This window comes from Manihot esculenta, chromosome 15 (assembly GCF_001659605.2).
Source record: "Manihot esculenta cultivar AM560-2 chromosome 15, M.esculenta_v8, whole genome shotgun sequence".
NCBI classification, from domain to species: domain Eukaryota; kingdom Viridiplantae; phylum Streptophyta; class Magnoliopsida; order Malpighiales; family Euphorbiaceae; genus Manihot; species Manihot esculenta.
Window position 1 is genome coordinate 566,471 of NC_035175.2, and position 25,145 is coordinate 591,615.

The following is a 25,145-nucleotide window of genomic DNA, read 5'->3' on the forward strand; positions in this document are numbered from 1 at the left end:
ATTGGAATGTTTATATTGGCCATATTTACTAGGAATTGAGTATTTGTGCTCATTGGCTTTTTTTTTTGGCGGTTACCTTCGCTGTGGGTCTTTTTCATATTTTGGATAATCTTCTAAAAGAATTTAGGCCAAACCTTGTATGTGATGCATCGGCTGGGACGTTTTAGGTTGTGTGCTTAGGGCTGTAAATGAGCCAAGCTATTCGTGAGCTACTCGAGACTCGACTCGATAAAAGCTCGACCGAGTTCGGCTCGTTTTTTAAACGAGCCAAGCTCGAGCTCAATTTTGAGGCTCGTCACTTAAACAAGCTGAGCTTGAGCTCCATAGTATTCGGCTCGTTAAGGCTCGCGAGCTAGCTCGTTTTTAGGCTCGCGAGCAGACTCGTTGAGAAGGCTCGCGAGCAGGCTCGTTGAGAAGGCTCACGAGCAGGCTCGTTAAATAGGCTCGTGAGTAATATTGTTTAAATAAATTGGTGAACCAATTCGTTAAATAAATTTATGAACAAGTTCATATATTATTTAAAAAATAAAAATAACTATAAAGTTATAAAATTTAAACTATTATAAATACTTGAAAATTATAGTATTGAAAATTATAAATAATTAAGATTAATTATTATAATTAATATTCTTTAAAATTAAATTATAAAAATCTTTTGTATATAATTATTATAATAAGATTTCATAAAATTAATGCATAATCACAAATAATTAATATTAATTATTATAATAAGTATTCTTTAAAATTATAGTACTACATGATAAATTGAGTTGTAAAAATTATATACATTTTAAAATTAAAGTATAATTATAAAAAGATTTTTGTATATAATTAAGCATACAATATAAAAGATGATAATAATTATCAAAGTATATTAATAATAATTAATTAAGATTATATGGATGTGGAAGTTGAAATTCAAGTTAACTAATTGAACAAGCATGAAGATGATTATGAATATAATTAAATTATATTAGCTTGTTTCAACTGTTGGAAGTTGAAATCAACTTTATTCGTTTGATATTAAACTTTGTGTGTAATCTAATTTTATTATGTTGTTGAATTTATATTTATTTGTGTTATTTTAGTTATAAATTGTGTTACGTAATTTTTTTTATGTACACTCTCTTTTTTTTATATTATTTAAATTAATGATGATTAAAAACTGATTAAAGTGTAATTATTAATTCGAGCTCGATCCTGAACTTGAGCTCAAATCAAACTTTTTAATTTTGAGCTCGGTCTCGAGCTTTTTTAACGAGTTTCTTAATCGAGCTTTCCGAGTTCGAGCTCAAATTTTATTAACGAGCTTCTTAATCGAGCTTTTCGAGCTCGAGCTCGAATTAGACTCGTTATTAAATCGAACGAGTCTTTCACGAGTCGAACTCGAATTGAGCTCGATTATAATATTTAATTTTCGAGTCGAGCTCAAATTAAATATTAGAGCTCGAGTCAAGCTCGAGCTCGAACTCGAACTCGAGCTTCCAAACTTTTTTAATAAACGAGCTTGAACTTTACAAAGCTCGACTCGGCTCGGCTCGGCTCGGCTCGATTACATCCCTATGTGTGCTACAAAGCTCCGTTAAAAAAAAAGACAGGGGATGTCAACATGAATTAAAACTTTAAGGAGAAAATATGAAAAAAAAATTTTCCGGAAGTTTTTCAAAAATCAATTAACAAACCAAAACTGAAGTGCTGATTGCATGGGCAGGCACACTCGTGGGCTTTGTCTTCTGAGAGTCAGACCGTGCTTTGTTAACGCAAGGACTGAAAGCGTTTCACACGAGCTAGACGAAAAGAATTCTGATAATGCGCCTACGAGTCAGTATACGGCGTCGTTCCAGGATGCACGCTAAACCAATGCGCGTGGTTCAGTAGTGCTGGAAACTCCCAAATAAATTATTCTTGTTTTTTTTGAACTTATTTTCTCTCAAGGCATCTTTACTAGCCGCAAGCAAAGATATAAAACGCAACGTTTCGAACCTTCTTCTCTCTTTCCGTCTCTTCCCCTTCTCTGCACGCTCTTTCTTCAATCGTTCCTTGTAGAAAGACCAAGGAACAGCAATTCCAAAGACAAATACGGAGTTGCTTCAGAGAACCAAAACTCCTATTCTCGCGCGTTCTGCGCACTCGCTAATCTCTCTTAATGTAGATTTCATATAATTTTGCAACTCTTGGACCTCTCGATCCCCATTTGCTGGTGCTTCCCGTCAGAGGACACAGAGACACTGCACCTCAAAACGCGTCGTTTTGCTCGGAACTCAATTCAATTGGAGGTATCCATCCGTACGGAACTTCCATTTTGGCTCGCCTACTAATTGCCTGTGTAATATCTTATTGATAGGCAGGATAGGGCTTGTGGATGGATTGAATTGGATATCAAATAGGGATTTTATTTTGCTATTTTTTAATGCAAATTTGATTATACTATGGTTGCATGGAGTAGCAACAAATTAAATTTAGGGTTTTTGCTTGTTACAGAGGAATGCATTTGGATTTTTGCTGGTCAGGCTTTCAAAAGGATGGAAGATAGCTAAAAGTTTCTCAGGACTATCCATCTGGTTAATTTGTTTGACACGTTACACAAAGTTAAATCTCATTCTTGATTTTCAGTTTTTCTGTTGATTTGTTTTAAGTCTTTACTTTTATTCTTGTTTACTACACCATTTCTTTTAATTAGCTGACTGAACTCATGTGGGATAGTGATTTTCGAGTTTTCTTTGTTGCATAATATGTGAGTGTATACTGTTATTCTGGGTGACTGTATATCGGGTTGACTTTGCTGATTCCATTGCACATTAATGTTTAGCATTTTAGACAATGTCATTTTAGACAAGTGTTCTGGTAGGTTTTTGAGATCTCAGCTCTTATTGAACTTGTATGGAATCGCTTGGATGGGTGGCTGTCATTGAACCTCCAAGGGCTGTGGGCTCCTCTGTTCATAGTGAAGCATCTTAAGTTACATAATACATTTGGTGGAGTTTAGATGATTAGAAACTTGTCTTCCCTGTGTTTTTGACATTCTAGGTTTTACCCCCTTAGCTTCTTTGTAAGTACCACATTGTTGGCTTAGCTAATCTTGCTGGTTTTTGGTAGAAAATGGGTTGAGGATGGGACCAATAAACAAAAACACAGAAACATAATTTTCTATCTGGCCAAGGTCGTTTGTGAAGGATGACTTCTATTCTATGGTTGTCCATTGAAGAGTAGGATAGTACTGTAAACTTCATTTTGCCATAGTTGGTAAACCAAGAATCCAATAGTAAGATTTGTATAAAAAAGGATACCAGGTTGAATTAAAAGGTGAACATATAATACTATAAATGTCATAATTTAACAACTGTAATTAGAGAAATAACAACAAATCACCAACAACACCGCCATCACCAATGGCAGTAACAACTAATCTTTAATCCCAAACTAGTCGGTGATGGCTATTGTATCCTCTATCACCATTCCTCTCTATTAGACGCCAAGTTTTCATTAATATGCACTTGTAAATCCTTTGATACTACTTTCCTTCATGTCATTTCAGGTCTCCCCCTCCCCTTCTCACCCCTTCCCCATATATAATTAGAGAAGTAAATTAATACAAAAAAAAAATAAAAGAAAAAAAGGAAAAAAAAGAAGAGGGAGAGAGAATAGCATGACTTTTGGAAGAAAAATAGCTAAGGGATGTGTATTTTTCATAGTAAAAATGAAGAGAGATCTCAAAGTTTGACGTGATAGAGTCTAACAACCATCTAAAAAAAGAATTGACCGAATTAATCAATTTATCTCAATTATTGATTCTTTGGAATGATTCACTTCATAGGTTTGAGTCGCTAGGACAAAAAACCGAATTGTATGATTTGAATCGAGAATCAAATGATTCTAACAACAATGCATTTTGCTCATTGTCAATGGAAATACATTGATAGCACAGGTTTAAAGTTTTCAGAGTTTATGAACTCTTGATTGTGCATATTGTTGCAGCGACTTGGGTTACGTTACTAATCTAGATTGGAATATGAGACTTCCTTTTGATTTGGTTTAGACATTTTTACTTTTAAGAAGGCCACATGACAGTATGTGATGGTTTTTTAAAGTGGTGAATCAACTGAGGGTGCTACTGTTGTGAATGCCTTATTTTGTTTTATTTGTTTGCTTTCATTTGTATTTAAAATTTTATGTCAATTGATTTTATTAATATGCTGGTGTTCCTTGTTGCAGGTAATATGGCTCTACGGAAGTATATTCCTTCAGGTGATGCAGCTTCTGTTGGTATGAAGCCTTTAAATTTTTTTAGTAAGGTGCATGAGAATGTTCAACATGGGGATCCAGAGCCAAAAATGAAGCCTGATGCGGATATTGACCTCAGAGAAGTTTACTTCTTAATTATGCATTTCCTATCAGCTGGTCCATGTCACAGAACATTTGTACAGTTCTGGAATGAACTTCTTGAGCATCAACTTTTACCTAGAAGATATCATGCCTGGTATTCGAGAAGTGGGATTTCTAATGGGGATGAAAATGATGATGGTCTATCCTTCCCATTAAATTACACTATGTTGGTTGAGAGGTATGGATCATGTTTATTGCATTGACCTTTTTCTCATGTTTCAGAAAAAGTTGTTGTTTAACTGCATGTGTGCAGTGCTGAACTAATTTTTTCCCCATAAAATTACAATGTAATAATAAATAAAAAGCATGAGTAAAAAATAAAAAAAAAAGGAGAAATCTCTGAGACTGAGCATATTCATATAACTTTCAATAATTTCAACTAACAGACAGTATTAAACTTATCAGCAAAACAAAATATTCTTCCCAAACATGGGTATCCCGAGAAACAACCCTCTGAAAGGAAAAAAGTCTTATAACTTCAGTTGTATGGCATTTATCATAATTTGAGTTCTATTAATACAATTACACATACTATTATAAGAACAATATGAATGAAATGGTATGAGTTTGTAATGGATAAATAAAACCTACAATATATTTGAAATCCCAAGATATCCCCATGATAGCAATTTGATATCCAATATGTCTTTATACGTGTCTAATCAAATAATGCCTATAGTATTTCTTTTTTTCTTTTTCCCACATGGCAAAAAGAGAAGGTGTCAAACCTATAGTATTAAAAAGTTAAAAATGACAAATGGCAAACTAAGACGGTTTCGAACTCAGTTTTATGTATATATGGCTAAAGTATAATACCAGTATATTTGTGGTTGTTTCAATTGACAAAAAGTCATAAGGTAATAGGTTCATATTCTTTTTATACTGTTTTATATGAATTGTACCCTATGGATCATGTTAATTGGTTGCAATGTAGACTTATGGCATCCCAAGTATGTAGAAATGGAGGATCTGTTCTCTAAAGAAGCAAAGGATTGCTGGGATCAGTTTTGTGCCATATTTTTCTTTTATAATACTTTTGACTTACTCCCTGCATCAATTGTATATCTCAACTCTCAGGTATCCTCACATTGAGAAGGATCACTTGGTAAAGCTTTTGAAGCAGTTATTACATAATACGGCCTCTTCATCACAAGGCTTAATTGGAGCCCCAAATGCTGCAGATGTTCCTACGCTTTTGGGTGCAGGCTCATTTTCACTTTTGAGCCGTAGGTGACATTTATTTAAGCCTTTAATATCAGCTTGTTTGTTTTCTTATTCGTGTGAGTGATTTTGTTGTGGGATACTGTCTATTGATAAGGACTAAAAGAGTTTTTTTAACTGTGCTTCTGTCTTCCTTGTTGAATTTGGAGGTAAACTTTACCATTTTTGTCTAATTTTGCAATCATCCTCTTCTTCAGATGATTCAGATAATGGAAAAACCCAAGCGAACCATCCCCCTACTTATATGAGATGGCCTCATATGCATGCTGATCAGGTTCGTGGACTGAGTTTGAGAGAAATTGGGGGTGGTTTTTCAAGACACCACCGTGCACCATCAGTCCGTGCAGCATGCTATGCTATTGCAAAGCCATCAACTATGGTACAAAAAATGCAAAATATTAAGAAGCTAAGGGGACATCGAAATGCTGTCTATTGTGGTATGAATTCTGAGGAATTAGATTGAATGGTTCAATAACACATTAGCATGGAAGTTTAATGTCCCCAAAAGTTTGAACAACTGAACTGAAATATAATGTCTATCAAGTTGCATGTTAGGTGTTGAAATTCATTTCAAAGTCAAATATGAATCTATACCTGACACATACCTTGATTTGAATGTTGCAGCAATTTTTGATCGCTCTGGAAGATATGTTGTTACTGGTTCAGATGATCGCCTTGTAAAAATCTGGTCCATGGAAACTGCATTTTGCTTGGCCAGCTGTCGCGGACATGAAGTGGGTTTGAATATCTTAGAAAGCAAACATCTAATCATTATTTGTCTTTTTTATTTTTGTCTAAGTATATTTTGCTTCTCATTTTGTACATAAAAGGGTGACATTACTGACTTGGCTGTGAGTTCCAACAATGCCTTGGTGGCTTCTGCTTCAAATGATTGTATAATTCGAGTGGTAAGCATCTTTTCTTATCCAGTGCCCTCAGGTTTCCTCTTTTTATTTTTATTTTTTCCCTTCCTTCTGTATGTTCTCTTTAACTTGATCTTTGACAAATCCTTCTGGATGATGACAGTGGCGTTTACCGGATGGGGTTCCAATTTCTGTTCTGCGAGGACATACTGGAGCTGTTACTGCCATTGCATTTAGTCCTAGGCCTGGATCTGTATACCAGCTTCTTTCGTAAGGCTGATTTTTTTAGAGCTCTTGTTTTATTCTTTCTGGAGCTGCTTGTTTATTGTTGATCATATGGTTCCAGTTGAATGTTATTGATTTATGTTACGGGTCTTTTACAAATATTAGGTGTTTGGTTTATTTATTTTACAAAGTGTCTATTGCTTGATAATTTGTTACTATGTTAGAATGTTACTTATTGAGGTTTGAATCTAGACCTATATTATCGTCCCCCACTTCTCCCTTGATGGCTGAGGCAAAGCCCAAGCAGCTCTCTATTCTCTCCTCCACACCATTCTGTTGTTTTTGTTTTTAACATTCTAAGTTTTCGTTATGGAAGTCTTAATCTTCTCATGGAATAGAACTTATAATTTACAACTAAAGCTTATATGTCTTCTCTACTTGGATATAGATCTCCACTCTCTGGACAAAGTTCTTGTAGAAAGATAATATTTATTGTTGTATATCACAATAGAGATTACAACCTATTTATACATGAGAGACGGTAACTAAACAGGAAGGAAAATCAAGCTTATAATTATACAATTCCTAAGATTAAGCAACTGATCCATCTATCAATATTTACTTCCTATATTAACATATTTACTTTCTATAACTTATAACACTCCCCCTCAAGTTGGATCATAAATGTTAATCATACCCAACTTGTTACATATATAATCAACTCGAGTCCCATTTAGAGCTTTAGTGAAAATATCTCCTAATTGTTCTCCAGTTCGAATATATCCTGTTGATATTATCTTTTGTTGGACCTTTTCACGAACAAAATGACAATCAATCTCGATGTGTTTAGTCCTCTCGTGAAATACTGGATTGGAGGCAATGTGGATAGCTGCTTGATTATCACACCACAACTTAGCAGGCACCGAATTTGTGAACCCAACTTCTTCCAACAGTTGACGTACCCACAAGATTTCACAAACGGCTTGTGCCATAGCTCGATATTCAGATTCAGCACTAGAACGGGAGACCACATTTCGCTTCTTACTTTTCCATGAGACCAAGTTACCTCCCACAAAAACACAATACCCAGTAATTGACCTCCTATCAACTTTCGAGCCTGCCCAATCAGCATCACAAAAGCATTCAATATTTGAGTGCTCATGGTTACCATAGAATAGGCCTCGCCCTGGGGCCCTTTAAGGTAACAAAGAATCTGTCCCAGAGCATCCCACTGGGCAACAGTAGGAGAAGACATAAACTGACTTACCACACTCACTGAATATGCAATATCAGGACGAGTCACCGTCAAATAATTCAGCTTGCCAACTAATCTTCTATACCTTCCAGGATCTGCAAATGGCTCACTGTCTTCTGTGGTAAGTTGAAGGTTAGGGGTCATTGGGGCACTACAAGGCTTAGCACCCAATTTTCCTGTTTCTGCCAACAAATCAAGAACATATTTTCTTTGAGACAAGAAGATGCCTTTCTTACACCGCATAACTTCGATTCCCAAGAAATATTTCAAGGAACCCAAATCCTTTGTATGAAACTGTGTTTTAAGAAATTCTTTTAGGGATGTGATGCCAGCAATGTCACTTCCTGTGATAACGATATCATCCACATATACTACAAGCAGAATTACTCCACTATCAGAATTTTTATAAAACACTGAGTGATCACACTTACTCATCTTCATTCCAAACTGTTGGACCACCTCACTAAACCTGCCAAACCATGCCCGAGGACTCTGTTTCAAGCCATAAAGCGATTTTCGAAGTCTACAAACCTTACCTGACTCCCCCTGAGCAACAAAACCAGGTGGTTGCTCAATATAAACCTCCTCCTGAAGATCACCATGAAGAAAAGTATTTTTAATATCCAGTTGATGCAAAGGCCAATCATGAGTAGCCGCCAAAGAAATAAACAATCGGACAGATGCGAGCTTGGCAACTGGGGAGAATGTATCAGAATAGTCAACTCCATAAGTTTGTGCATAACCTTTGGCCACTAAATGGGCCTTGAGACGAGCAATAGATCCATCAGGATTTACTTTCACTGCAAACACCCATTTGCACCCAATAGCCCGCTTTCCTGGGGGCAAGGACATCAACTCCCAAGTACCATTAGTGTCAAGGGCTATCATTTCCTCTTCCATTGCAGCACGCCAACCAGGATGGGACAAAGCCTCAATAACAGTTTTGGGAATTGAAATAGAATCTAAAGCAGTGACAAAACAACGAGAAGAGGAAGATAATTGATCATAAGAGACACAAGATGAAATAGGATAAGTGCAAGTACGTTTACCTTTGCGAAGAGCAATGGGCAAATCCAAATCAGACAATGAAGGATCAGTAGGAGCAGGATCGGTCGACGAAGAAGCGGGTAGCGGAATGGAGTCAGAGTCCTCTAAGCGTCTGGAATACACATGAAAGATGGGAGGGCGACTTGGCACATGAGTGAAAGGTGTAGGAGTAGTCTGAGGAGACGAAGAGCGAACAGTGTATAACAAGAGGTCATCTTCCTCCTCCTAGGTGTTATAAACAGATGATGGCGGAAAAAACGGAGTGGACTCAAAGAATGTTACATCCGCAGACACAAGATACCGATTCAGATCAGGAGAAAAACAACGATACCCTTTCTGACGTCGAGAGTAGCCAAGGAAGACACATTTGAGTGATTTGGGATCCAATTTAGTAACCTGTGGACGAACATCACGAACAAAACAAGTACAACCAAATAGACGTGGCTCAATAGGAAACAAAGATTTAGTGGGAAATAAAATGTTATAAGGGATATCACCATGAAGGATGGAGGAAGGCATGCGATTGATCAAAAAACAAGCAGTGGATACAGCATCAGCCCAAAAACATTTAGATACCTTCATTTGGAATAAGAGGGCTCTGGCTACTTCAAGAAGATGTCGATTTTTTCTTTCAGCAACTCCATTTTGTGAAGGAGTGACAACACAAGAGGACTGATGAAGAATCCCTTTTTGTAACAAATAAGATTGAAATTCCCCAGAGAGATACTCTTTAGCATTTTCACTTTGCAATATACGGATGGAAGTATTGAACTGGGTTTGGATTTCAGCATAAAATGCACAAAAAATAGAAAATAATTCTGAACGACTCTTCATTAAAAATAACTAAGTAGTACGAGAGAAATCATCAACAAAAGTAACAAAATACTTAAAGCCAGACTTAGACACAACAGGACAAGGACCCCAAACATCTGAATGGACTAACTCAAAGGGAGACGAAGCCCGTTTATTGACTCGAGACAGTGTAGGTAAACGATGATGTTTGGCAAATTGACAAGACTCACAATCTAGAATAGACAAAGAATGAAACTGTGGATATAACTTTTTCAAAACCGAGAGAGAAGGATGCCCTAAACGACAATGAACATCAAAAGGTGTTAAACGCGTGGAACATACCAGAGATCGAGGAGATCGAGGTAGTTGCTGATCCAAGACGTAAAGACCCTCTGACTCACTTCCTCTACCAATAATCTGCTTCGTCGAAAGATCCTGAAAAAACACAGTGATCAGGAAAGAATGAGACACAACAATTCAATGCACGAGTGAGTTTACTCACGGAAAGCAAATTAAATGCGAACTTAGGGAGACATAACACAGAGGATACAGAAAGAGAAGGGGTTAAGTTGACATGACCAGAACCCATGACAGACGATTTAGTGCCATCAGCAAGAGTAACATAAGAAGGCGATGTATGAGACTCAAGATTGGACAAAAGGGTAGAATTACCTGACATATGATCGGTAGCACCAGAATCAATAACCCATTTGGAGGATGAAGACACAAGACATGACAGTGATAGAGGAGGAATTAGAAGATTTTATAGATGCCTGGTATTGGATGAATTGTGCATACTCATCTGCAGATATCAAAATTCCCTGATCGGAAGATCCATTCAATTTGTGTTCCGTGATTTTAGTCATCATAGGAATCACATCAGTTACGGTGGTGGTTTTAACTCCAGCCATAAGGACAACCAACCCAAAAACGATAGCAACAAAAGAAACACAGAATCAGAAAACAGTACCCGGCGTGAACAGTACCACACGAACGGTACCGATGAACAGTACCACGTGAACAGTGCCGATGAACAGTACCGTGAACAGTGCCAAATAAAACACCTCCACCCAACACCCGAACAGCAAACAAATCTCAAATCTGACAAGGAGTCGGTGTGGTGACTCCAGCGATGGTGAGATCCAAATGTTACCCTTTATGGATAATCCAACTGAACGGAACCTTTAAGTCTCCAAAAAAAAATTTTAAAACTTTACGAGAGAGAAAAAAGAAAAAAAATCTCTATGAGAAAGGCTTTGATACCATGTAGAAAGATAATATTTATTGTTGTATATCACAATAGAGATTACAACCTATTTATACACGAGAGACGGTAACTAAACAGGAAGGAAAATCAAGCCTATAATTATACAATCCCTAAGATTAAGCAACTGATCCATCTATCAATATTTACTTCCTATATTAACATATTTACTTTCTATAACTTATAACAGTTCTGTTTTAGGATTGAGGCTTGCCTTATGCTGAGTTGTGTTTTGCATTTCAAATGAATATAACATCTCAATGCATATAATGTGAATTAATACCAATTGCCACTCTTTCAGTTGTTTTAGTCATTGTTATTTTTCATAACTATGTGGTACTTAATTTCCTTGTTCACTTCTTTATGTGATGTTTTGTTGCCTGTATAGATTGGGACTGTCTTTTGACATTATTACCTTGAAGATTTTATTAAGATACATATGTATTTATATAATTATTTGATAACTTTTGCTTGTTTTCTGCGCTTTGCAGCTCATCTGATGATGGCACATGTAGGATTTGGGATGCTAGGTATTCCAACTTTAATCCACGGATATACATTCCTAGGCCTTCATATTCCGTCACAGGTTGGTTATGGTTTATGCATGTTTATGATTGATGCACTGATTCACTTGCTTGTAGAACTCACAAGGACAATGGAATGGCTGCAGGAAAGAGCAGTGGTCCATCTTCAAGTAGTGGTTTGCAGAGCCATCAAATATTTTGTTGCGCATTTAATGCTAATGGAACTGTGTTTGTCACTGGCAGCTCTGACAATCTTGCTAGGGTATGTTTGGTTGTCCCTGATTTGAAGTCTCCTATGTGATGCATGTTGAACTTAGTCTCTCCATTGAACTATGAATCTCTAATATCCTGTTAGTAATAGGATAAAAGCTAGTTGTTTGCAGGTTTGGAATGCTTGTAAGCCCAACACAGATGATTCAGACCAACCAAATCATGAGATAGATGTGCTAGCCGGCCATGAGAATGATGTCAATTATGTCCAGTTTAGGTTGATAACTTGATATGTCCTGCTCTGTTCAGAATGTCATTGCTAAAATTTTGAATGCTGAGATATGATCTTTCTATATTTTGCAGTGGTTGTGCTGTGGCATCTAGATTTTCCCTCTCTGAAAATTCAAAGGAAGAAAATGCTCCAAAATTTAGAAATTCATGGTGTGTGGACTACTACAGTTTTTGGGTCTCAGCTACTTATTTATATTGGATTTTTTACGCGTTAGGGTTTATATCAATACTTCATTAGAGTTTATTGGATCCATTATAAGTAGATGAGAGTATTTCTGTGTCTACAGGTTTTCCCATGACAACATAGTCACTTGTTCTCGAGATGGCAGTGCAATTATCTGGATTCCAAGATCACGTAGATCACATGTATGCTTATAATATTTTATTTACATTATTTTTAAACTCACTTTTTATTGGGTTTCAAGTGAAAGAATGAAAGTTGGTGCACTGATTTTTTTATCAGGCTTAATTAGTGTCAATTACAGTTGGAGTATTTGAGATTGCTCTTTGATTTTTGAATCAAAATTATATGCTTTTCAGGGGAAAGCTGGCCGGTGGACTCGACATTACCACTTGAAAGTTCCTCCTCCTCCAGTGCCTCCTCAACCTCCACGAGGAGGTCCACGTCAGAGAATTCTACCAACTCCTCGTGGTGTGAATATGATTGTGTGGAGCCTAGATAACCGTTTTGTCCTTGCTGCTATCATGGGTAATGTTGCTATGTGCATGTGCATGCCCATTTTTGGTTTCTTATTTATGTGTTTATGTGTATACTATATAGTGAGATGTATAAGCTCGTATTTTCCCTGTGCTTTGTAGATGATTTTCTTTTTCCAAAAAAGAAAATAGTTGAACTAATGGCAAATTCCCTTCCATTTCATGCCCAGATTTGACTCCACTCAAGAAATGTTTCAGTTTTTGGAATGAGTTGACAAGGAAAACTCCTTATGATGCTGCATATTCCTCTCTTTTTGTTTCATCATATAAATGTGATTCAAGTTGGCCTATATTATTGAGAGGCTCATCTAGCATAATCTGATGCATCTCTCACTTTTGCTCCTTGAACTAGCTGTGTGTTTGTTGACTACCTATGTTATGTAACAATTTCCGGAGTTGTTATTGGGGTACCAAAGCTGGTTCTATGAGTTGTTTCTTCAACTACAAAATGTGTCGTCATTTCTTGTGGCTGCATCTTTGCTAGGTTGTATTGTAGATATTGGCTAAATAATATGTGTTGAAATACAGATTGCAGAATTTGTGTTTGGAATGCTGCTGACGGTAGCTTAGTGCATTCATTAACTGGCCATACTGATTCTGTAAGCAGTCTTTCTTCTCATTGTCCTCTCCTCCTCCTCATTGAATTTAGGATTTCAATGTATTCCTATATTTAGCATCACTTTGGCTCTTCAACTTTTCCCAAGCACTTACCTTGTGAAGTGAATGTTTCTAACTGTAGTTTTTGCATTATTGGCAGACGTATGTTCTAGATGTGCATCCCTTCAATCCACGAATTGCCATGAGTGCTGGCTATGATGGGAGAACTATAGTGTGGGATGTGAGTTTAGTTGTTTCAAGCATATTGTAGGCTTTATCTTATTTCTTTATTTATTAAATACTTTGATGTTGTCTTCCTTTAGATATGGGAGGGCACACCTATACGGATCTATGAGATCTCTCGTTTCAAGTTAGTAGATGGGAAGTTTTCACCGTAAGTGCAAGACAAGAAAGACTGTTCTAGAAATTCTTTTATTTTATTGATTATATTTTGCATTGTTATTGTTCAGGCAATGTTGGATGACATGCTGTATTTCAAGTTTCAATCATTTAGACTACTTTGTACCATGTGGCCTGCATCCTCTTATTTTTTATTATATTGCAAAAATCCAGCTCAGCTTATCATTGCCTTAATCTTAAATTTTTCTGGCTAGAAGGATCCTTGTAAACAGGCAACTGCAACAGCTTTGTAGACCTGTAGCTCTTGAGGAATATTGGTCTAGCCAAAGTCTAGCTAGGAGAATGAGTCACCACTTGAGTAAAAATCGAGGCTCTAATCACGTGAGTGATGACTTGGACGATTATGCAGAGGATCTAACCTTTCAATCCATGTAGAGACAGAGCCAGCCTCTACTTGGTTACTTTCTAGTGATTAAGTTAACTATGTTTAATTAGTCCCACGTTATAGTCATATAAAACATCTAAATATCATGTTTAACAGTTAAAGCATGCATATAATAATTGAACAGCAGAAAACATAAAGCAATAAACTAAAACAAATGCAGTACGTGTAAAAGAAAGAGATGATTACTGGGCATAAAAAGGCTAGAATGATTAAGGGGGAAATTAGGGAAAAATAATAGTAGTAGGGTCCTGCATCAAAAGGGGAAAATGTAGAAAAGAAAGCTGTTAAGTGGTCTCAAGCTTTTAGTCAATCAACCACTCTATTCCAGGTTGCCTGTTTTGTTCATTTTTCGATTTCTTGGCCTCCATCTCCATCCTAGGTTTCAGCACCTCAAAACACATGTAAACAACAAAAAATACACTCCAAAGAAGGTTAGATCGGAAAACAATATAGATGAATTAAATTGATGTCCAGTGCACTATAAAATGTACAAGACCAAAGAGGTAAGAACTTTCTAGACCTAGCAACATTTCGTATCTATTGGTAAAAAGATGGTTGAGTACTAATATATTATAAACATAATTAAAAACTGAATATATTCGAATATCGAGACAAGGGTGAGCGCCTTATGCCCTACAGATGACATAGAAATCTCTAGGTCTCCCAACTCGTGCACACTATTGCAAATAACTTAATGTGAAAATGGGAATGAAACAAAGATGGAGGAAATAATAGATGGGTGTCTTGCCCTCTGAACTACCTTGATTATAGAGTATAGACCAAGTAGAAACAATCAACAGCAAAAAATAAAAGTAAGGGATACAACCCAATTATCGTTTATGTGATTGATTGTAGGCCTATGTCTAACAGGTTATTAGTCTTTGACCTGCAAAATAGTGAGCAGGAAAAGAACATTAAATATGTTTCTGCACTTGAACTCCCCTACCCTTTTCCTCCTTGATGCCTTCTGTAGGCAATTTTAGAGGGATAAAGGATAGGGACAACCTCCAGAGACTTATCTCACCTTTAGGGTAAGTTCTTGTCAGATAAATACCAAAAAAAGGATAGGGCATCCACCCTCCAATTGGCAACTATTTCAAGGTTCCAGGTCAAACAGCCTTATCTCCCTCATTTTATCTCTATTGATAAAAAGCTTTGGAAATCTATTTTCAAATGCAACTGGCTTCACCTCAAAATTCTAACCAGAGCTCAAATGTAGCTGAAACAAGGCTTGAAGGTCAAAGCTGTCATATTGTAGCTGATCAGCTACCCTTGGTTGGCCAATTGGCTGCATTTCGGTGAAAGGCCTTTGAATGCCCAACCTAGTCTTGGGCCTCCTAGATACCATTTCAATTCTTTTTAGCTTTTCAGGTCATTCTACAGTTCTTTAACTGCTCTAAAACTTTAATTTGGTTAAATAATTTGTTTTTGGTGTCCATTTCTCGTGCCACCTAGCCAATTTCATTGGCTATCATCATCTGGTATCCCTGGATTGCAATCTTGCACCAGTTTAGCTCCACAAGTTCTTAGTTAACTCGCATAATTTGGAACCAATTTCATTATGTGATTATGAATCCATTTAAATGTCTCGCAAATGTAATTATTAAGTCCCTCTTTGACTAGGCATTAGGCAAAAGTGCTTCTTATATTACTTGGGCAATCATCCACCTCACAAGGTGCCTTTTGGAATAGCATTAAGCCCAGTCCATTTTATCAAAAGTAATTAATGTTTAGATCATGTCTGTGCAACTGCATGTTTTTTAGTATATTCTGTCTACTGCACTTGTTAATTCTATTTTGCTGTTGTTTTATTATAATTTTTGTATTTTGCAGTTGCTTTAGTATAATTTTGCTTTCATTAAATTGCTGCAAGAAATGTCTGTAAAGCTGCTTCAATTTTCAACTGATTTTGTTATTCCTGTGACTGCCTTATGCAATAGGGATGGGACATCGATTATACTTTCAGATGATGTCGGTCAATTATATATATTAAGCACGGGCCAAGGTGAATCCCAACAGGATGCTAAATATGACCAGGTACCTTAATGTCATAAATAACTGGTTATGCCTTTTTGAGGGTTACTCCTGACCATGTCTTTGAAATGCTTTGGACATATTGGCCCATTTCTTTACAGTTCTTCCTTGGAGATTATCGACCCTTGATACAAGACACCTATGGCAACATACTTGACCAGGTTAGATAATTACCTATAACCTCTTGGCTTGAGTAACGCTTTTCTATTTTGTGCTCTGCTTAGTATGCACATGATGTTGAGGAACATAAACTTATAAAGGACTTGCTCTAAACTTTTTGAGTGATTAAATCATCATCCCCATTTATGGTGTATACAAGCCATCCTTTTAGTGTTGGCAATTTCAGTTGAGACTTCAAATATTGATATTGTCACACATTTAGAATTCTCAAAAATATGAAAGTTATCAGTAATATTTATTGTTATGCAAGTAAAACATACTGATATCAATTTAAAGAAGTATAAAGAAATATTTAAAATGTTAAAAATTTGAAAAGAATTTTCAGTTTAGCATTATCTTTTTTTTAAGGAACATTTTTCTAACTATTTGTGTTACTAGTTTGGGATAAAGGCTGTTGTAAGACAGATCCTCCATACAATTCTTATTGATGGTCAGCTTTTTAACTTTGGGATGCTCACTTCCATTTGTTGTGGATGTCATTCAAACTAAAGTACAGATTTAGGCATTTATCTTAATGATATATGGGGAAGTTAGTTGTTACGATGCCTATTGATTTTAAACATTGTGAAACATCTGATTCAGGAAACTCAGCTTGTACCCTACCGGCGAAATATGCAAGATCTCCTTTGTGACTCAGGTTTTATTCTCAGTTTTATTCTCACCTTGAAATTTCTAGTCTCTGATCTTTTTGGCATCTTTTATAGTCTTTGTGATTGATTCATTCTCTTGAGTACTTACTTTCTTTGGCAATGATAGGAATGAATCCCTATCCAGAACCTTACCAGAGTATGTATCAGAAGAGACGGTTAGGAGCTCTGAATATGGAGTGGAAGCCACCCTCAATAAAACTTGCAGCTGGGCCAGACTTCAGCTTAGACCCAGATTACCAAATGTTGCCCTTGGCAGACTTGGATGTAGTGGTTGAGCCGCTGCCCGAGTTTGTTGATGCCATGGATTGGGAACCAGGAAATGAAGTGCATAGTGATGATACTGATTCAGAGTACAATGCCACAGAAGAGTATTCTAGTGGGGGTGAGCAAGGAAGTTTAAACTCTAATTCCTCTATTGATCCAGAGTGCAGTGCCGAAGATAGTGAGGTTGAGGGTAGGGATGGCTTTCATAGATCTAAAAGGAAACAGAAGGCTGAAGTAAGTGTTTTGTGATCAATTTCATTTCAAAATTTTGGTTGTGGCACATTATATTGACTTTGTATTCTCTCTCTCTCTCTCTCTCCTCTCTCTTCAGATTGAGATAATGACTTCTTCTGGGAGACGTGTTAAAAGGAGGAATTTGGATGATTATCACGGCAATACATTTAGAAGTAATCGAACTAGGAAATCAAGGACTGGACGGAAAGCTTCAAAGAGGAAGTCTTCCGCATTGAAGGGTTTGAGACCTCAAAGAGTCGCTGCCCGCAATGCTCTCACCCTGTTCTCAAAAATTACAGGAACAGATACAGATGGAGAAGATGAAGATAGCTCAGAAGGTGATTCATCAGAAAGTGAATCCACATTGCAACACTCAGACATCCAGAGTGATGAATCGGAGAGATCTTTGCAAAATGAGAGAAAAAGGCATTTGAAAGGGAAAGAAGTTTCATTATATGAGTCTGAAGAATTTGTTAAACCTCGTGAACTTCCTGAATCTCATGTGAATGCTGGAAACAGGAGAAAATTGATCCTTAAACTGCCAGTTAGAGATCCAACTAAGATTGCTATGCCAGATGGTAGAACACCTAATGACAATCAGACTGATTTAGTTGGCTCATCATCGTACAAAGCTCCACAAGCAGCCCCCGACATAAACAGGGTTCATTTTAGATCAGTTGATGTGGGATACTCTTCTAGTTATGCGGACTACATCCCAGTTAAAGGAAGAGGAAAGGGGCAAACAGAAAGCTCTGATTTAGATCTGTCAGAAGGATACAAAAATGGAGATATTAAATGGGGAGGTGTCAAGGCCCGTACACCTAAGCGCCAGAGATTTGGAGAAGCAATGTCATCAGCTGGACATGCCAGATTTAGTGTAGGTCTTAGTGATAAGCAAGAGGAGAATAATCTGAACGGATGCTTAAAATCTCAGTATAGTTGTAGCACAACATCCCCTCTAAAAGTACAAGATTATGCAGATAAGGTGAATGAAGTGGCTGCATTTAATGGGCAAGATACTGAGGCTGATGCCTCCAAGGTTGTGAATAATTTGGCCAATGGTAAAGAGCACCTCAACTTTGATGGGGGCATGGATTCTGATGAAGTGCCGAAATTGGCTCACATGGCTAACGGGAATGATAGCCCTCCTGAATTCACAGGGAGTAGTAGACCTATCTCAACAAGGTTGAGGATAATGTCTAGGAAGCTTTCAAGAGATTCTTCAGAGAATGAGGGAAGTGAGGGCTGTGATTTATTACCTGGTAGCCTTGCAAAGATGAACCAAAATCCAGTTTCGGAAGTGTCTGAACAGGCCAGAGCCATTAAAATTACTCCACTTAATAAACACAATGAAGTTCAAGAAGCAGATGCTTCCATTGAAGAAATTTCCATGCCGATGTTGGATGACTCGATGGGTTCCCATTCGCATCAAAAAAAGATGTATAATGTTGTTTATAAAAGGTCTAAGTTAATTAGAGATAGAGCTAACTCGGAAGGTGATAGTGGCACGAGAGAAAGCATTTCACATGCTAGTACAGATGAACAGTATGCCAGAGGTGACTTAAATGAAGATGTTACTGATGGATCTCAAACGAAGCATATCATGGACTCAAAGGCAACTGATGATTTGATGAACTGTAATACTGTGTTGGAGCAGGAACATGAATCAGAGGACTCATGTAGAAATGCCAATAATGGTTCCATAAATAGACGTCAACTTCCTGGTGAAGAATGGGGATCAAGCTCAAGGACGGCAGTTGGTTTAAGATCTACCAGAAATAGGAGAACCAGTTATTATTTCCGTGATGCTAGTCCAGTAGATAGAAGGAAGTCAAATCAGTCTGCCAAAAGAGGATCATGGTTAATGTTGACAATGCATGAGGAGGGCTCTCATTATATTCCCCAGCAAGCAGATGAAGTAGTTTATCTAAGACAGGTTAGTAGTAAAAAGTACTCTCTCTGCCCATAAGATGGGTTTGGCTTTCTTTTTTATTTATACTAATGCCACTTTCCATTTTGAAATAGTAATTTATTTATTTGTTTATTATATGCCCTTATTTAATATGCATTGAAGAAAATAAAATCCATTAGTTTCAAGAATATTTTAGTCATATGATTTATTTAGTTTTGATGGAGCAATATGAGTCAAGGATATATCACAAAAGAATTAAATAAAAAATTATTGCTTTATCTCTACATTTTCAAACTCTGCAAATAGAAGTCTATAATTGCGGGAGGAAGGGAGTATAAAGAGTTATTATTGCTGACTAATAATTCAACTCTGCTCCAGATTTTTGGGATTTAGGGTCGATAATTACAATGCTGTATTTGGAATTTTCTGTTTTTCAGGGACATCAAGAGTACCTAGACTACATCAAATCAAAAGATCCAGGCCCTTGGAAGTTGGTGAAGGGACATATAAGGGCAGTGGAGTTCTGTAAAGTTGAGGGCCTTGAATATTCCACATTACCAGGATCTGGAGATAGTAGCTGCAAAATGACTCTTAAATTTGTAGATCCTACTTCTAATGTGTTCCAGAAGTCATTTAAATTAACTCTGCCTGAAGTGGCGGGGTTCCCTGATTTCCTTGTTGAAAGAACTCGATTCGATGTTGCTATGCAAAGAAATTGGACATGCAGGGATAAGTGTAAAGTGTGGTGGAAAAATGATGGTGAAGAAGACGGTAGTTGGTGGGCTGGTCGCGTTCTGTCTGTAAAGCCCAAATCTCCAGAGTTTCCGGACAGTCCATGGGAGAGGTACACTATTCAGTACAGGAGTGACCCTAGAGAAACGCATCAACACAGTCCTTGGGAGCTTTTTGACGATGATACTGAATGGGAGCAGCCTCATATTGATGATGAGATTAGAAACAAACTGATTTCTTCCTTGGCCATGTTAAAGCAGTCTGGTAAAAAAATACAGGTAATCACAGAGATGGTAGGGAAAATGAATAAAATTTCAGTTAATGTTTTAAGTATATAGCTGCAGAATGAAAAAAAGGCTTGCAGTTATTTTTCTGAATTTTTCCTGAACATTTTCAGGATCACTATGGGGTTGAAAAATTGAGGCAAGTGTCGCAGAAGACCAATTTTACAAACAGGTAGACTCTTTTTTTTATATATAAAAAAAAAGGTCTTCCTTCAGTCTCCATTTATGTCTAGTACATGAACTACATAATGACTGGCTCTCTCGTTCCTCCTTACCCTCATTCCAACCGCGTATTTCAATCTTGTCCTAGAGGCTATTGGTCCTATGCCAATGTACTAAATGAAAAGCTGGTTTTTGGCACTGTTCTGACATGCATACTCCAATACAATTGGATGCTACGGAAAACTGAGAGGCCTTGTATATGTGATGTTTTCCAGGTACCCAGTCCCCTTGTCACTTGACGTGATCCAGTTAAGGTTAGAGAACAACTACTACCGAACGCTGGAGGCAGTGAAACATGACATCGAAGTCATGCTATCAAATGCAGAATCATATTTCGGAAAAAATGCAGAACTCTCTTTGAAAATGAGACGCTTGTCTGATTGGTTTTCGCGGACGTTATCGTCTTTGTAGCCCAAATTGAATCTTGTAGAGAAATCAGCTGGCCCATCTGGGTTTTACCCCTTTCTTTTTCTGTTTTTTATTTTTTTTTAGATAATTCTCTCCTTTCTTTACCTTATTTCATCCCTTAGGTACAATTTTGGAATTGGTTCAACCGTCTCTCTCTCTCTGAATCTGTAGGGTGGATAAATATCTCAGGGGAAATTAGCTGATTGAAGTGGAAAATTTTCTGCTAGAAGATTCATTCTTGTATATACATGTTTGGTCAGCGTCACCATTAATAATATGACCAAGCAATACAAATTCGAGATTTTAGTGAGAAGCAGCTTTTGACCGCATTTCTCATTTCTCAACTTTGATCCAGTGCCTTCGGTAGTTTCTTTCAAATACATTTTCTTTTTCATTTAATTCTTGAATCAATAACCCTACTTGCCCCTTGACATCGAAGTTATAATTCCACTGAGCACGTTGAATAACAATAATACTATTTTTTTATTCAAAATGAATTGTTTTATCTTGCCAATGCTCTGTTTTGGATAAAATTGGTGAGGAAAGAAAATAAGAGGGGAAAAATAATTTTTTTTCTATTTTTTTTATTTTTATTTTCCTTTTAAGTGAAAAATAAAAGATAATAGAAGAAAAATAAACTTATTTTTCATTGTTTAGAAATGAGAAGGATGAAAAGAAAGTGAAATAATAATACACCTTTACAATAACTTTCTTTTAACCTTTACAACAATTTATTTTATAAAAAATTATAAAATTATATTGAAATTATAATATGTGAAATCAGATCATAGAATTGGACATAAAACGTATAAAACAGATTAACGTTATAAAGACAACCTTTGAAAAAAAAATCTGGAATTAACAAATAGTTAGAAAATAGATAATAAAGGCACATGGATAATTTTATAGTAAACTGTAGACTTTTCTTCTTCATACTCGCATTTTCACTCCAAAACAGAGGAAAAATAACCAGATGAAAATATAGGTAATTCTCCCATGCATATCCAAACAAGGGAAAGCGGAAATCCCACTTTATTTTCCTCCGTAAACGTTGGCGTCATTGTAATTATGTTTCAAACTGCTTTGAACAAAATCATCACTCAAAAATAGGGAGCCAATGATTAAAAAAAATCGTTTTTTTTTTTCAATCACCCACGTCTATGAATATTGAAGGGGTCTGGTCACCGGGCTACATAACATCTCAATTAGACTCAGACATGACAGCTAAATTCATCATCTTTAAAATTTTTGACTGATTTGCAGATGCCTCTCAATCTCTCCATCGATTCCCACAATTTGGGTTGCAGCATACAAAGAACAGCGTCATACCTTCCTCTCCCCTAGCAGTTGCCTGCATATTCCGAAAAAAAAAAAAATTACATGAAGCACTAGAAATGACCTTTCTATTCAGTTCACCCCCCCCCCCCCCCCCCCCCCCCCGGGTTTCCTAAGCAATTACGCAGACAGATACAACATAAATTTGGAATCAAATTGCCATTGTACTGATTAGGGGCCAATTTGGTTGATTATACGCCTCTACTTGAGTTAAGTTGGAATGTTACCGGTGCACCCTTCAACTTTTGCTTGTCTATAGCTTACACTGATACATAGTTTGCTTTAATTTTATTAACAAATTTTCCAGGAAGTTTTAAGCGCACAACTTCTAATGAGTGGAATCATGGTTTGCATGCCATTTAGATTTTAAAGACTTTCTTTTGATTAGGAAAAAGGAACAGAGAACCCCTTTTACTTTAACTAATAACTGTCACCTAATGTTGACAATACCGACGTTATGTAGACGCTATGCTGCACAGGGTTAAGAGCAAACCTGGAAGAAGACAGCTTCCTGATGGTTGCACATGCTGCACTTAACAGATTTAGTGCGAGGAAGTGTTGGATCTGCAGCTACATCCTGCAATACCTGAGTGCGCTCTGCTACAGAGTGATGTACCTCATTTCTGTAGACACAGTTATTTTCGGCAATTTCCTGCAACAAGATAGGAGGCTAAAAGGAATAAATAGAGGAAGCAAGAATACAGACCTTATGTTTATGTAAACCTGTGCCATTACAGTAAATAATTGCAATATTAACTAAATAAACAGCAACCACCATGATCCCAGGAAGCATCTTACAGCAGTAAAACAAGAAACTATCCATTGCCATTCACAAAAATGCACAAAACATGGCGACCGCCTAATGTTCAGATAGGTGCAATTTATTTATTTATTTTCAAATGGTAATGGATTGTTTCCTGTTTCTGAAAAACATGATGAAACTAAATAGACGAAAATTAAGGACAAATTCTGCGAGCATTCCTCTTCACCAGGATCACCAGAGCAACCAACCTTTACTAGAATATCAAACTACATTGCGGCTACTGATGCATATTGGTAAAAAGAAACATGCATTAGCATCTAAATGTCTCTTTATTTGCTCATCCATCTTTGGCGAGAAGACATTTCATGCAAAAAAAATTGATGCGTAAAACTCACTCTTTTGCACAAATACAAAATCGCATGAAATATACAGCATAGAAAAATAGTAACTTGAAACAAAAAGCAATGGAGGCAAACCCTAAGTCCCTCATCCAAAAGAAAAAGAGCAAAAATCAAAAAGAATTTGAAAGAAAGAGACCTGATGATCACAGTTGCGGCAAGCGTAGAGGAGGATCTTCTGTTCCTTATCCTCCTTAGGGTAGAGAATGTTGTTGCTGCAATTGATAAAAAATTAGGGGGTAAAAGCAATAAAATTTTCGCAAAAATAGAAAAAAGATGAAGAATTTGGAATGATAATCGATAGAGATTACCACTCGCGGCAAAATTTCATGGTACTCATCTTGAAAAAGCTTAAGGTAGAGGGAAGAAACGAGCCAAGAACGGTAAATATGGTGTTTTTGGCGTATGGTGTTCTTGGCCAGTGAGGGTTTTGGCAATATGACAGAATGTTCTCAGTGACGCGCTATTAGTTTTGTAGCCTCCAAAGTCCAAAGCTTTCCATTGCCTATTGGCGCGGGAGCATTTTGGGCTTTTCACTGGGCTTTTTGCAGTTGGTTGAAAAAAAAAAAATTGCACCCCTTCCTTTTTTCTCTCTTCTCAATCCATTTCAACAAAATTTTCACTCCTTAATATATTCCTACTTTCCCAATCCATTCCAACAAAATTATCTCTCCTTATTTCTCCTCTAAATTTTCTATCTCACATTTCTCAAACACTTTCAAATTAATCTACTTTATCTCTTTTCCTAACCCTATCAACTATATTTTCTCATCTTTAAATTTTTCTTTCAACCCTCTGCAAATAATATGCTATTTTTATTTCATATCATCGAAGATTTTATTAGTGAAATTAAAAATTTTAATTAAATAGATATATTTTATATTAATTTTTTTATGAAATTAGATAAATAAAAATTTATTAATAAAAAGAATTTATATTTTATAATTTTCTTTATTTTCGATACATTATAAGTGGACGCGTAAAATTTATAGTCATTTTTCATATAAATAAGTCATTAGATATTATTTATAAAAGTATGCTATATTTTATTGTTGTTTGTAATTAATCAGTAAGATATTTATGTTGTTGAAAAATTATAATTTGTATATAAATTAGTAGTAAAAAATATATAGTTGTGTTTATTTAAAATTATAAAAAGTAATATAAGAAACGGTAAAAAATATTTTTTTAGAGATTAAAATAGTATTAAAGTAGGAAAAATTTATAAATGTATATGTTGTTGTGCATTTTTTATGTAGGAAAAATATTAGGAAATGGGAAAAAATTATTTAGTTGAATTTATTTTATTAAAAAAATTAAAGTATTGTTTAGTGGTGAAATAAATTTATATTATTTATAATTAATCTGAAAATTTAGTTATTTAAAAAATTTAATATATATATAGGATGTTGGGATAAAAAATTAGAGATTAAAATATTATAAAAATAGAAAAAATTTATAAATATAAATATTATTGTGTGATATATTATCTATCGATGAATATTATCGAATTAACAATGAATATTCTCGTTATG

The 25,145-nt window shown here is 36.1% G+C and overlaps 2 protein-coding genes across 7 annotated transcripts; one reads left to right on the top strand and one right to left on the bottom strand.

Moving 5' to 3' along the window:
* Positions 1-1,944: 1,944 nt before the first annotated feature.
* LOC110601848 (bromodomain and WD repeat-containing protein 3) lies at positions 1,945-21,426 on the top strand. 6 transcript variants are annotated; one of them, XM_021739201.2, is made up of 25 exons: positions 1,945-2,276; positions 2,482-2,589; positions 4,213-4,561; positions 5,461-5,609; positions 5,802-6,041; positions 6,229-6,338; positions 6,435-6,512; positions 6,631-6,737; positions 11,542-11,636; positions 11,721-11,836; positions 11,958-12,061; positions 12,148-12,225; positions 12,363-12,441; positions 12,616-12,784; positions 13,321-13,391; positions 13,550-13,630; positions 13,713-13,783; positions 16,135-16,231; positions 16,330-16,389; positions 16,991-17,045; positions 17,165-17,556; positions 17,654-19,492; positions 19,906-20,478; positions 20,598-20,656; positions 20,922-21,426. In XM_021739201.2, exons 3-25 carry the CDS (start codon positions 4,218-4,220, stop codon positions 21,115-21,117), a joined length of 5,163 nt encoding a protein of 1,720 aa, XP_021594893.1. In that variant the 5' UTR covers positions 1,945-2,276; positions 2,482-2,589; positions 4,213-4,217; the 3' UTR covers positions 21,118-21,426. The 6 variants fall into 6 exon arrangements, with proteins under 6 accessions (XP_021594893.1, XP_021594895.1, XP_021594894.1 ...); XM_021739203.2 differs by having other exon boundaries at positions 11,542-11,580; positions 11,692-11,836; XM_021739202.2 differs by lacking the exon at positions 2,482-2,589.
* A 668-nt stretch (positions 21,427-22,094) lies between these two features.
* On the bottom strand, positions 22,095-24,082 carry LOC110601850 (DNA-directed RNA polymerases II, IV and V subunit 9A). The gene is made up of 4 exons (XM_021739206.2): positions 23,922-24,082; positions 23,750-23,825; positions 22,943-23,101; positions 22,095-22,465 (listed from the first exon to the last, which is right to left on the bottom strand). The coding sequence occupies exons 1-4, from the start codon at positions 23,948-23,950 to the stop codon at positions 22,385-22,387; spliced, it is 345 nt and encodes a 114-aa protein (XP_021594898.1). The 5' UTR covers positions 23,951-24,082; the 3' UTR covers positions 22,095-22,384.
* Between the last annotated feature and the right edge of the window lie 1,063 nt (positions 24,083-25,145).